Raw genomic sequence first — 14,735 nt, 5'->3', positions numbered from 1 at the left:
TCAGCCAAACGGTTGTACAACGTACATGAAAGGGAGATGCTTACAAAAAAAAAAAAGGGGTGGTGATAAAAGGGGGACAACAAAACACAGCAAATGGAGATGATGGGGGTTAAAATATACACCAATGAGGTGTCATGCACAGGGGGAGACAGTTAAAAAGTCGACACAAAGTTAAAAGAACAGAGCCGGCAATTCGTCGCAAATCGCAAGAGTCAAACACAAGGAAACAGTCGGCCTGCGCTGCTCTGGCGTCGACCTTTATAGCGGCTGGCAGCGGAGTACTCGCGGCCCTGTTTTATGGTTTCGTGTGTGGCGGACGCGAGTGGGTCCCTTGGAAGTGGCGGCCTCTGCTAACTCTTGTAGCGTCGCCTGGTGTCCGCTCGTTACTGCGGCAGGGCGAGTTCGCGACGCTAAGGCGTGCAGGGGCCGTGTAGGCTGCACGCATGTCAGAGGTGCCCGAATGGTTGCCTATCGCTTTTGCGAAGCTCTCTGATATAGCAGTCTGCTACGAAATGACAAACCTACACATTATTTAAGTTATCTGAATAAACTTCTGTATCACTCCAAAGCAGTTGTAAACTCCTTTTTGACACCCCCTGTATTTCGTGCAAATTGGCTAAACTATGATGTTTATCGATTAAGTCCTGCCTCCTGAGACCTCTCCCAGCACGTGCTGCTCAAATCGTTTAATTTGTACTCGAATTTGGAGTCCATATTTCGTTACCTGATGTTCTCTGAATTTTAATCGTAGCTCTACGCAGTGGCCAGTAAACAAAAGTACCGATACGCCGGAGGAGACGTCTAGCTACACATACTTACTGCTACCCGCCTGAAGCCTGAACTGGCCGCTAGTAAATACTGACACAAAAATGCGAGTACAACGGTTGTTACTATTCCATTTTTAAGGACATATTTTTGTTTGAGCACTCACTGTTTTCTCTTACCATCATTATCATCAGTTTTCTGCTATATTTGCAGGTCCTTTGCCTCTCCATTTTCTGCGATCCATTGTTTTCTTCTTAAGGCAGCTGTATGTTGTACCGTCCATCACGTCATCCAGTATCTGAAATCTCTTCCTTCCTCGCTTCCTTTTCCCTTCTACATGACCTTCTAAAGCTGTTTTTACCAGTCCGTCATTCTTTCTTAATAAATGCCCATTCCAATTTCTTTTCAGTCCGTCATTCTTTCTTAATAAATGCCCAATCCAATTTCTTTTTCTTCTTTTTATTACATCTAGTAACTGTCTTTTCTCTCCCACTCTTCTCAGTTCCTCTTCACTGTTTACTCTGTCCATCTAACGTATTCTTTCCATCCTCCGCCACGTCCGCATCTCAAAAGCCTCGAGCCTTTGTCTTTCTTCCTCAAAGTCCATGATTCAGCGCCATATAGAGGAACCCTCCATACAAGACATTTTATGAGTCTCTTCCTGAGTTCTCTGTCCAGAACGTTGCAGAAAATTCTCCTTTTCTTAAAAATGTCTCTTTTGCCATTGCTATCCTTGTTTTAATATTTGTGGCGCACTTCCAGTTGGTGTCTATCCTGCTTCCAAGATACTTAAAATTTTGTACCTGTTCTAGTATTTCTTCGTTTAGCATAATTTTTATTTCTTTATGTTCTCATAGTGCCAATACTTTTGTTTTTTTGTGTTAATTTTCGCCGGCCGGTGTGGCCGTGCGGTTCTAGGCGCTTCAGTCTGGAACCGAGTGACCGCTACGGTCGCAGGTTCGAATCCTGCCTCGGGCATGGATGTGTGTGATGTCCTTGGGTTAGTTAGGTTTAAGTAGTTCTAAGTTCTAGGGGACTGATGACCACAGACGTTAAGTCCCACAGTGCTCAGAGCCATTTGAACCATTTGTTAACTTTCATTCCATAATTTTTTCCGTTAGCTTCAATGGTGTCCACCAAATCCTGTAATTATTTTTCCCCTGTGGCTAGAAGGACCATGCCATCAGCAAACCTCAAACAGCCTACTCTTCTTCCTACAACTTCTACTCCTTTGTCATTTACTGAGCATTGGCCCACCATATTTTCCAAGTAGATGTTGAAAAGAGTAAGTAATAGACAGCATCCTAGTCTTACTCCTTTTCCTAGTCCGATCCAGTTTGTACTTTCTCCTCCCACTTTAACTGAGGCTTTTTGATTAAGATATAATGAGTTTACAAGTCTTCTGGTTTTCCAGTCCACTCTATTTTCCCTCATTATAGTCGCCATCTTGTCCCAAACCACATTGTCAAATGCCTTTTCTAGATCGATAGAGAGCATATATAGGTCTCTTTCTTTTTCAATAAACCCTTCTCCCAAGATTCATAGGAGGCCTATTGCATCTCTGGTGCCCGTATTCCGTCTAAAGCTAAACTGCTCCTCGCCAAGATTCCTCCATTAATTTTTCAAGTCTTTTATTAATTATTCTTAACATCACTTTGGCTGCATGTGAAATGAGGCTGATTGTCCTGTGCTCACTACATTTCTCTTACCACACATCGTATTTCCCCACGCTTTCCAGTGTTTAAAAGAAGAAGAATAGGACCTATTGCACTCTCATTTCCGTTTCAGTACTAATTACAGAAACTTTCCGTAAATACAATTTTGTATTGCTAGCATAAATGAAATCATGATCTGAGATCCTGTATCGTTTTCATCGTAAGAATAAATTTTATGTAAAGATTACGCTATGTATTCTTCCGCGTTTCCAGGAAGCTCATTGCACTTCGTTTAATGTGGAGAGGAAACCAAGCTACCTCGAGTACAGTCAAGTACTATAATAAGGATACGTTTTATGCTGTGCGCTATGCGCACACGGACAAAGTGACTATACGGGACAACAGCTCTGCCGGCGCGTTTAACCTGGACAGCACTGGCCATCGCGCTAGTCCATATAACCTGCAGCGATAGAAGAAGTTGTAGATAAGAAGTAGAAAGAGAAGAGCAGAGCTTCGAATGCCATTTAATTTTTAAAACAGAATGAAATAATATTCGGCGCAACTCGAGCAATACCGCACACTTCTTAGGAGACCATACGCAAACCATAACATGCTCTCTTTCTTCGCTAATAAGGTCTAGTATTGTACTTGGAAACAAGAGTGATGAAAATTCCTAACTTATTCCTCAGCTCAGTTCGGCCCCTAAACACAGGTCATTAGGCCTTCTCGAACTGTAAAGTTCCTCTGGAGGAGGCAAAAACACAGGATAATTTTTTTGAACGAGCTATGTGTGACGCAAAATTGCACAGCAGGGATTTCACCGTATAGTTAAATATTGAAGCCACTGAAGGTATCAAGTTACCGTTAGCCATCTGATAACCTCTTAGTTCCTTCCGTATCCGAATCGGAGGGAAACATTTCAGTACTGGAATTGTCACGTGCTACATAGTTACAAGTGTATCAACAACGGAATCCACGAAGCAAACCATCCCTGACGTTTTTCCTCTTCTTTTCTGACGTGTCTTTCCGTATCCCGCCAGGATTCTACAGTGACGCGAGACAAAAGCTCTGCGTTTTAGTTCCAGTACGTCTAGTAGCTTAAATGTCTTTTCGCGGTAAACCCCTTAGGTTGGCTCCAATACCGTTTGGTTCATTTTGCAGTACGGTGGCCACTAAAAATGTAGCATATATGGTTTGCCTCGATGCCATAAAAATTATTGTTTTCCACATTTCTACGACGCTTATCACTTTGGCTGTCCGCCCCGGTAGCTGAGTGGTCAGCGCAACAGAGTGTCTTTCCTAAGAGCCCGGGTTCGATTCCCGGCTGGGTCGGAGATTTCCTCCGCTCAAGAACTGGGTATTGTGCTGTCCTAATCATCATCATTTCATCCCCATCGACGCGCAAGTCGCCGAAGAGGCGTCAAATCGAAAGACTTGCACCCGGCGAACGGTCTACCCGACGGGAGGCCCTAGTCACACGACATTTATTATTTATTTTTCACTTTGGCTCATCTGAGACCACATTTGAGATATAAAACAATGGACATAGTCCAAATAAAGAGTATCTCATCTTTCACTTTTGTCGTAAAAATTAAAATTTGATGTTTTATTAATTTAAACTACCTTTATTAACAATCTTTTATAAAATATCGATAACAAGAATTTATATTTGCAATGAAAACTGCAATTTTGCATGCAATATGCAATTAGAAAAAAAAGAATGTTCACTTACATAAAAGTGATTATTAGGTATGTATTAATTAGCATTAATTTTACATTTAACAGATGTAGGTATCCCAAATCGTACGAAAACAAGTAAAACTAAAGTCAGAATTGAACCAGCGATCCGTGAACTACCTGATTATCATTATACAACATTTAGCAATTTAAAAACTGACATAACTGTATAAATACAATTCTTAAGAAAATTTCACGACCGATTTTTTTCTCCGAACTTGTAAAAACATTTAGAACAAACTTTCCAACGGTGTTTCACGAGCGTGTTTCCTACGAGGAAGTAGCGTCAGCCATTTTCACACTACGTATTAACAGCGCAACAATCAGGGCACAACGGTACAGAAACTGCGACTGTACAGAATTTTTGAAATAAGAAATACAAAACTGAAGCATGGTTAAGAAAAACATTGATGGTTGTTAGTACATTAGAATACCTTGAAGTTTCATTTACCGTAACGTAGTAAATGGAAATGAGCGTTTGGCGTCATTGGCCGGGAGGTCCCTTACGGGGCAGGTCCCGCCGCCTTGGTGCAGGTCTTATTACATTCGACGCCATACTGGGCGACCTGCGCGGCGGATGGGGATGATACGATGATGAAGACTGAAGACAACACAACACCCAGTCCTTGAGCGGAGAAAATCTCCGATCCAGCCGGGAATCGAACCCGGGCCCGTAGGACGGCAATCCGTCACGCTGACCATTCAGCTATCAGGGCGGACACCGTAACGTAGTAATAAGCTATGTAATACATAAGTAGGACCTACTTCCAAGAGCGTAACAATACTGATGTACGTGCGCTACGGGTGCTGTGAAATCGTCGCATTTGCCTTCGTGTACATCAGCTTCATTCTTATGATGAACAAAGAGTAGTATTAAATAATCACAGAAACTTTTGGTGAATACAATTCTGTATTGCAAATGTAAAGGGAGTCGTAATGTGAGGTCTTAGTACTCGAATGTTTCTTCACCACGTACGTATATTAACTACTCTCTTGACACAGAGGACACTTTCTGAAGTAAAGAATTTGTTTAGAGGTAGCAACAGAAATGACTGTGGTTCAGACCTGAGAGAAGACGAAACAGTGGAGAGCGGCCGCGTGGGCAGGTCCAGCGGCGCGATGCCCAGCGAGTCGTCGCTCGCCGTGGTCACTTCCAGGCTGAGGCTGGCTCTGGACGAGGAGCCCTGCAGCACGAAAATTAAGAAAACCTGTAAATTCAAACTCTGTTCATGATGTACACACTCTGTCACCACAGTCTAATACATACAGTCATGACACTCCCTGGTGCCAAAGGTGTTACTGTTTGACAGCTGGAGCTACACTAGCGCTCCAAGCGGTGAGACAGCAGGCAGTCACATGTATCGTAAGGATAATGTTCGTTTTTAGTTATTTTCTGCTTAATTAACGAAGCACTTATTATGCACTACTGGCCATTAAAACTGCTGCACCACGAAGATGACGTGCTACAGACGCGAAATTTAACCGACAGGAAGAAGATGCTGTGATATGCAAATGATTAGCTTTTCAGAGCATTCACACAAGGTTGGCGCCGGTGGCGACACCTACAACGTGCTGACACGAGGAAAGTTTCCAACCGATTTCTCATGCACAAACAGCAGTTGACCGGCGTTTAGCCGGCCGAAGTGGCCGTGCGGTTAAAGGCGCTGCAGCCTAGAGCCGCAAGACCGCTACGGTCGCAGGTTCGAATCCTGCCTCGGGCATGGACGTTTGTGATGTCCTTAGGTTAGTTAGGTTTAATTAGTTCTAAGTTCTAGGGGACTAATGACCTCAGCAGTTGAGTCCCATAGTGCTCAGAGCCATTTGAACCATTTTTTGACCGGCGTTTCCTGGTGAAACGTTGTTTTGATGCCTCGTGTAAGGAGGAGAAATGCGTACCATTACGTTTCCGACTTTGATAAAGGTCGGGTTGTAGCCTATCGCGATTGCGGTTTATCGTATCGCGACATTGCTGCTCGCGTTGATCGAGATCCAATGTCTGTCAGCATAATATGGAATCGGTGGGTTCAGCAGGGTAATACGGAACGCCGTGCTGGATCGCAACGGCGTCGCATCACTAGCACTCGAGATGACAGGCATCTTATCTGCATGGCTGTAACGGATCGTGCAGCCACGTCTCGATCCCTGAGTCAACAGATGGGGACGTTTGCAAGACAACAAATGTGGGCATATCGAACGCCGACTCAAAACATGCCCATATATGGCAGTGTCACAGGCACCAGTGACGTCACAGCCGGCAGCTAGCGTATATATGGGCGCACCAACAGCCCACTGGCAGTCATCATACCACTTGACAATGGCCAAAGAGTGCTTGGCCGAAAGCTCGTGTAGTTTTAAGCAATTGACGCGGTTGGAAACCCGAGAACATCTTATTCAGTGTTATCGCCGCGAGGCTCTGCATTCATACATCAGATGGGAGGCTTACTAACACTTGTCAGTTCTTACCAGTGAGACCTGCGTTAGCATACAGTAGACTCTCTGTAGTCCGAACTAACTGGGCTAAAGAGCATGTGTCAAACGAACGCTTTCGTAAATAGCTTGAAGTGACATAGGATTGAAGACACGAATAAATATCTTCTGACTATAACTTGATCCAGTTACGCAGACTTTCATACTACTCGGGGTCTAATGGTCTGTTGTACTCTTCCATAAAGTGTGAAGTCCCTCCAGACCTAACATTTTCTTCGTTTATGACATGTTTATAATGCTAGGTGTTCTTGCTTCTCTTAGTAATTTTTCCTATCTCTCCGGTCTGAAAATGGACTCAGGAAGCCTACAATCACGCCTTCTTTGTGGAAATGGTCCCACAAAATGTTGCAGTTAGCGAAGATTTGCCGGACGACGAGAAGTGGCGCAGAGTGAACCAGATGTCAATTGCTGCTCCTCTCATTCCGTGTAGGAGATCTTCTCCAACGTGAGAGCTGCATCAAAGAAACGTGAGGTCAGCATCGTCTCAAAAACTCCGTCTGAGAAGTCTGAAGAAGAATCAATACCTATCAAATTCTAGGAACCAGCCACCGGTGGATCCTCCGACAAACAGATGGTTGGTTGTTTGCTTTGGGGGAGTGGACCAAATAGCGAGGTCATAGGTCCCGTTAGATTAGGGATAGAAGTTGGCCGTGGCCTTTCAAAGGAACGATCGCGGCATTTGTCTGAATCGATTTAGGGAAATAACGGAAAATCTAAATCAGGATGGCCGGACGCGGGTTTGAACCGTCGTCCTCCCGAATGCGAGTCCAGTATGCTATCCACTGCGGCACCTTGCTCGGTAGACAAAAAGTAAGAAGACCATGTGACGTGAGTGATAAGCAAGTTGTGTGGAAAGAATGAAGCTGAGCATAAACTGGATATGATGAAAGAAAGTGGAACCTTATCTATCTATCTACCTACCTATCTATGTATCTATCTATCGCTTGAGCCTTGTCCCGCAGTTACGCAGGGTCAGCCATCGTTAATCGGATTTGGCATGTTAATGGTTAATGGGTGGCCGGATGCCCTTCCTGCCGCCACCCCGTAACCCCCAGGACTGAATTAGTGTACCCCAACTGACTGCATCGAGTGTAATCCATAGAATAGTGTGAATGTGAACAGATGTTTGCGAGCCGTGTAACGGGGGCGCAACATGGGGACCAGCCCAGTATTCACCGAGCGGGATGTTGAAAACCGCCTAAAAACCACATCCAGGCTGGCCGACACATCGGCCCTCGTCGTCAATCCGCCAGGTGGATTCGATCCGGGGCCGGCGCGCCTACCCGAGTCCAGGAAGCAGCGCATTAGCACTCTCGGCTACCCTGGAGAGTCAAAGTGGAGCCTTAAAGCCTGCATTCAATTGGACAACGCTAGACACTTATTTATATGCAAATGGAAATTTATTCAGTGCAAGGACAGATGCTTTTGTTGTAAATCTCAGTCCCGCCAGACATATACACAAGAAAATTCGAGAACTGTTCCACTGAGGCAGTCCAGGAACCGGTTACAGGGCAGCCAGGTAACATTGCTTCAGTGTCTGAACACGATAACAGCACGAGCGGACTTCGACGCGCCTTGTGACAAACAGAGTTACATTCAGGGCTGTGTGACGGGCTGCATGCCGATACGCAGCGAGTAGCAGGAAGCAGTCTACAGCCGTGACCAAATATGGTAATGGAAGAACACTGGCAGCGGCTCAGAGTGTTCGGCGGGCCATATAAATATGAGCACATCAGCACACAAGAAAGAGTAGGACAATGCAGTCTCCATCTCTGTGTCACGTGTCGCCAGACGTCAGACTTTGGTTATTTGACTAGCCTCGGTACCAACTGTTGTTAGGGAGATGGGTTTTCAGACCAGCATATGGGCTACTAATGAGACGTTGGGTTGGGAGATAGTTCCAGAGGAGTCTTCAAACGTTATGTAGCAAGTGGGGGCACTTAGACTTTCTACCCTGAATCCTTGAGTATCCTCACCGAGTTCCGCACTCTGCGACACTTATAGCTTGAATCTAGCACCTGTCACAGTTCTAGAAGCAGTCCCGAAGGAATTGCCAAAGTCCGTCGGAATGCACGATGGACATGAATGGATCCAGGTGATCAGACAGGATGCTTATGTATGTGTCATCCGTCAGAATCGTATCTAGACCTACAGGGGTCCCATATCACTAAAATTGCACGCGTCCCACACCATTAAAAAGGCGCCACCAGCTTGAACAGTCCCCTGCTGACATGCATGGCCCACGGTTCAAATGGTTCAAATGGCTCTGAGCACTATGGGACAACTTCTGAGGTCATCAGTCTCTTAGAACTTAGAACTACATAAACCTAACTAACCTAAGGACATTACACACATCAATGCCCCAGGCAGGATTCGAACCTGTGGCCGTAGCGGTCGCGCGGTTCCAGACTGTAGCGCCTAGAACCGCTCGGCCACCCCGGCCGACCAGGGTCCATGGACTCATGAGGTTGTCTCCATACCCGTACACGCCCGTCCGCTCGATACAACTTGAAACGAGACTCGTCCTACCAGGTAATATGTTTCCAGTCACCAACAATCCAATGTCGGTACTGACGGGGTCAGGAGAGGAGTAAAGCTTTCTGTCGTGCAGTCATCAATGGTAGACGAGTGGGCCCTCGGCTCCGAGAGCCTATATCGATGACGTTTCGCTGAATCGTTCGCACGCTGACACTTGTTAATGGCCCATCACTGAAATCTGCAGCAATTTGCGGAATGGTTGCACTTCTGTCACGTTGAACGATTCCCTTCAGTCGTCATTGGTCCCGTTCTTGCAGGATCTTTCTTCCGGCCGCAGCGATGTTGATGTTTTACCGGAATCCTGATATTGACGGTACACTCGTGAAATGGTCGCACGGGAAAATCCCCATTTCATCCCCTCGGAGATGCTGTGTCCCAACGCTCTTGCGCCGACTATAGCACCACGTTCAAACTCATTCAAATCTTGATAACCTGCCATTGTAACAGCAGTAACCGATCTAACAACTGCGCCAGAAACTTCGCGTCTAATAAAAGCGTTACCCACCACAGTGCCGTATTCTGCCTGTTTACATACCTCTGTCTTTGAATACGCTTGCCTATACCAGGTTCCTTAGCGCTTCAGTGTATATTGTATTACAAAATTCTTAAATGTCGTATTTTAAAAAGTGAAATAGCAATAAAACCAGACCAGACTCAACAAAATGAGGTGAATTACTGAATTCAGAGCGTGCAAGCAGTATCAAGAATGAGCTTAAAAAGCGACCACAAAAGTGTCGCAGACCTGTGTAATAACAACAAACCGAAATATTAACACATTTTCAAATAATATACGGGACGAACATTTAAAAAAAACGTACAAACTGCTGGGACGCATTACTGACGGAAATGGAGGAGAAAATCTCCGATGAACACGTTTCCGGAAATGCGTCGTTGCCACGGTAGATGGCACTGACGAATGAAATTTCCTCTGACCACGTGCCTTGCGTTCCTCGTGTGTTGCAGGCGGTGTGATTGACGCAGCGAACTAGAAGCAGCAGAGTTGCCCAATGTTAATGTCTGGGACAAACCGAGATAGTGTTCGTGTACAGCCAAGCAGATGGAAACTGTCAAGATGCAGGGCGGCTGTACCAAAACAATTACCCTCACAGACACCAACCACATCACAGAACAGTGCAAGCCCTTTATGGGCGTTTGTGTGATCAGACGAACTTGCGGCGAGGTGGTAGACGGTGCGTACACCGGGTTTGGAGGATCGGGTTCTACAAGATATTGAGACGAACCCTAAAAGCTCCAGGCAAGAGGCCCGCCAATATGGCTTAGGCCAAAATACGTTATATGTATCCTGCCTGACAACCGCCACTTCCCCTATCAACTGCTACAGTGCAAGACAATCAGCAGTGTATTGCCCTCTAAGGGAAGGATTCTGCCTATGGTTTTTGCACCAGACCATCACAATCAAGGGATTTCTGTCACCAGTCCTTTTTACCGACGAAGCAGCCTTTACCAGAACTGGCACCATCAGTCCGTACAATCGTCATCTGTGGGCTGCAGACAGTCCTCTGGGAATGGCTGAGTTGTCTCATCAGCATCAGTTCAACACCAATGTGTGGGCAGGGATTCTTGGCGGCCACATATTTGGACCTGTTATTATTCCACAACGCCTCGACAGAAGAAAGTAACTGGATTTCCTGCGGAATACTCTTTTTGGCTGCTCGAGGCTGACTTTGGCGATACGACAGGTTATATAGTTTCTGCATAACGGAGCACCACCCCACTTCCGCATTACAGTTCGCCGACACATCGTCACCTTCCCCTGACGTTAGACAGACACAGAGGCCATGTCGAGTGGCTTGCTAGATCACCGGACTTAAAACTTCTGGATTTTTATCTCTGAGGGCACCTGAACCACTTGCTTACGTGCAGAACATGTTCACGACGCCTGTAACACTATACGAAGACAGTCCGGAATGTGCAAAAGGGTGAGGCCATTCATAATGCGACTTGTGAAAGCGTGCATTGCATCCCGTGGAGGCTACTTAGAACATATGTTGTGATGTAGATTCAATACATCTCTATACTGTGTTCCGGGACGATTTGTTGAGGTTGCACGCACACCGTCCATTTGTGGACACATGTTCATAGGACCCTTTCTTCTTCCACTTCAGTGAGGAATCCGTCCCTGCAGTTTGTTGTTTTTATTAATGTTCATCCTACATAAAACATTGGCAACGGCCTTGCCGCAGTGGATACACCGGTTTCCGTGAGATCACCGAAGTTAAGCGCTGTCGGGAGTGGCCGGCATTTGGATGGGTGACCATCCAGCCGCCATGCGCTGTTGCCATTTTTCGGGGTGCACTCAGCCTCGTGATGCCAATTGAGGAGCTACTCGACCGAATAGTAGCTGCTCCTGTCAAAGAAAACCATCATAACGACCGGGAGAGCGGTGTGTTGACCACACGCCCCTCATATCCGCGTCCTCAACTGAGGATGACACGGCGGTCGGATGGTCCCGATGGGCCACTTGTGGCCTGAAGACGGAGTGCTACATAAAACATTAATTAATGAGAGAATAGGCACACTGAACACAGAGAGCACCACAACTAGGTGAGGCAGAGGCAGAGGATACGTACGGCGGTGCTGGAGCGGTGGTCCCTGGAGAGTCCGAGGCCGAGCGCGCTCTGGGCCAGGTGGTTCCTCAGCAGCTCCAGCTGGGCGTTGCACTTCTGGTTCTGCTCGCGCAGGTGCTGGTTCTGCTCCTCCAGCTGAAACAAGCACCCAGTTTACGACTGCCAACACCATCTGTATGTACGTGCGTGTCTGTGTTCCAGAGCAGCTCTCAAATGCCTACAGCAGTTTCAACCACGCTTCTTGCATTTATCTGGAAAAGTATACTGTTGTGGTAACACACTGATTATAGTGAGGATGTCAACCAAATTTGGTGACATATGACTTTGTATGCGCAAAAAAAAAGAAAAAAAGTGAGGATATGAAACCCCTAGCAGTACTAGGGACAGGGTGGGGTGTCGGAAGAGGTTGACATCTAAGCATAACTCTGGAAAACACACACAGATACACACACACACACACACACACACACATGTATGTAGGGTGTTTCACAAGTAATGTTACACACTTCTAGAGCTTCTAGAGGGGACTTAGAACATCAAGTTTTACATGCGAATCTATGTCCGGAAATGTCATCCAACGATGCTACAGAGAGTCAGAATTATAGGTGTCGGCGCCTGTATGCATATAAACGGCGATTCCGTGATGATGTTACAAAGTTTCAAGAATGATGGAGATGAGTACATGTTTCAATCTGAGATAAGGGTGCCTGGTCAGAAACGAACAAGTCTAAAGTTACAAGCGAAAATCATTCTGATACCTCTGAGAGAGAAATAAGTGTACCGGTACTGTTGTTATTAAGCTGGTTTGGTTCGTAACTTTACCAGGTGGTACTATGGAGCAAGACAAGAAACAATTTCCAGTAAATATGAGCTCTAAAACGTGTAATTACGGAGCTATGAGCACTTGTTCATCTTCGCTACTGTGTAACACATCTCTATTGCACAAGTGCTCACAGCTTGTACGGTATGCAATATAAGAGCCAATATTTATACCGCCATTCTGAAGGTTGCCTATCCTACAACTTTAGCAACAACAGTATCAGTACGTGTATTCCACTGTCAGAGGTATCAGAATGCTTTTCGCTTATAACTTTTGGGTGGTACGTTTCCAATACAGGGGCCCTTACCCCAAATGAATGCATTTATACTTTTTCATCATACTATAAAATTTATAACACGGAATCATCCTGTATACACACATAGATTTACAGTCACTGGCGCCTATAACTTTGATGCTCTGTAGCGTCGTTGAATGATGTTTCCGGACCTGGGCTCCAATGTAAAACTTGATCTCCTAAGCCCCTCTACAATTTCTACACGTGTGTAACATGAATTGTGAATCATTCTGTATATATACATCCACTTTTTTTGTATACAGATTACAGTGAGTTAGTGAACTTTTAAAAAGCGTAAGTATGCTAAGTTTGGTTTTACACTAGAGAGCTTTCGTTACTTTTCCTATCTAATGTACGAGATGCAACAATAAAGTAATGAGAGTGATTTTCTTTGCAGGAGGTGGCAACCCTGCAGGCTTGCGTAGGCACAATATCTTTGACCTTGATCTATAAGCTGCTTCTAGTCCAAGCGACACATCGATGCAACTGATCAGTCGTGAGTTGTGCTGTAATAGCTTCTGTAAAATTTGGAAGGTAGGAGACGAGGTACTGGCAGAAGTAAAGCTGTGAGTACCGGGCGTGAGTCGTGCTTCGGTAGCTCAGTTGGTAGAGCACTTGCCCGTGAAAGGCAAAGGTCCCGAGTTCGAGTCTCGGTCGGGCACACAGTTTTAATCTGCCAGGAAGTTTCAAGTTAACACGTGTTTGTGTCTCTCGTCACGGAAATGGAACCGCATAATACTGCGCAACGGTATGCCATTTCTTTTTGCGTTAACTTGGACGAAAACGCGACAACTTTCGGTAAGCTTCAGAAGGCTTTTGGAGAGGAGGTTATGTCAAGAGCTCAAATTTATCGTTGGCATAAATGTTTAGTGAAGGTAGAACGAATACTGAAGATGAGGACCGCAGTGGACGGATGTCAACTTGGCCAGGGTGCGTGAACTCGTACGACCTGATCGAAGATAATCCGTGAAAATGATTGCAGAAGGACTGAACATCAATCAAGACACGGTTCATCTGATAATAACTGAAGATCTTGGTATGAGAAAGATTTGTGCAAAAATGTTCCCCAAAAATCTCACACCACAACAGCGAGAAACGCGCAAAAATGAGGCAGTCGATCAGTTAGAGCAAACGGAAATCAATCCAGAATTGTTCAGCCGTGTTATCACTGGTAATGAAAGCTGGTTTTTTCAGTACGATCCAGAGACAAAACGCCAAAGTTCGCAATGGTGCTCAAAGGGATCACCCGGACCAAAAAAAGCTCGCATGTCAAAGTCAAAAGTGAAATGTATGCTTGTGTGCTTCTTTGATTCCAAGGGAATTGTTCGTAAAGAGTGGGTGCCTCCTGGACAAACAGTTAACGAATACCACTACAAAGAAATTTTAGAAGTCAAGAAGCTAGGGAACTTATTTAGACAGTAATTACGACTGCATTGTTATAGTGAAGTAATGACACAGTGTTATTGTGTGTGCATCTTGCTTGTTAGTTGCATGAGTACATAACGACTTTAAGGCTTACATACTTAGAACATGTACTGCTAATGAGACTTTAACGCAACATTTTGGCTTACGTGAAAAGACATTCTTTATTTAAAGTACTTTCTGAGAGATTACAGATGACTTAGTATTTGATTTGTTTGACGGCTACACGATTATATCATGATGCTATTAATGAGTGGCACAATTTATATTATTGCTTTTGCGCTGTATCTGTTTTATATCTGCACAGTTTTTCTGTATTCTTCTGTAAAGTAAAGCATGTTTTAGTAGTAACTTTTGTGGTACAGCTACAATGAGACAGCCTTTTCTGTAGCACAACAATACATTGCAGTACAGTACCTTCACCCTGC

General features: G+C 45.1%; 1 protein-coding gene and 1 non-coding gene across 2 annotated transcripts in view; one reads left to right on the top strand and one right to left on the bottom strand.

The window, feature by feature from the left end:
• Nucleotides 1-14,735, bottom strand: part of LOC124550940 (uncharacterized protein CG43867) — a 396,962-nt gene that overhangs the window by 162,173 nt on the left and 220,054 nt on the right. Inside the window, exons 4-5 of the mRNA XM_047125748.1 lie at nt 11,774-11,905; nt 5,223-5,341 (exon numbers count right to left, since the gene is read on the bottom strand). Of these exons, the coding sequence (XP_046981704.1) occupies nt 5,223-5,341; nt 11,774-11,905 (251 nt within the window). The remainder of the gene's footprint in view (nt 1-5,222; nt 5,342-11,773; nt 11,906-14,735) is intronic.
• Trnas-uga lies at nt 13,473-13,547 on the top strand. Its single transcript has one exon. It is a non-coding gene; the product is annotated as a tRNA-Ser (tRNA).

The sequence above is a fragment of the Schistocerca americana genome, chromosome 9 (genome assembly GCF_021461395.2).
Source record: "Schistocerca americana isolate TAMUIC-IGC-003095 chromosome 9, iqSchAmer2.1, whole genome shotgun sequence".
Classification (NCBI taxonomy): domain Eukaryota; kingdom Metazoa; phylum Arthropoda; class Insecta; order Orthoptera; family Acrididae; genus Schistocerca; species Schistocerca americana.
The sequence above is the reverse complement of the archived record's forward strand: the minus strand, read 5'-3'. Positions and strand labels throughout refer to the sequence as shown.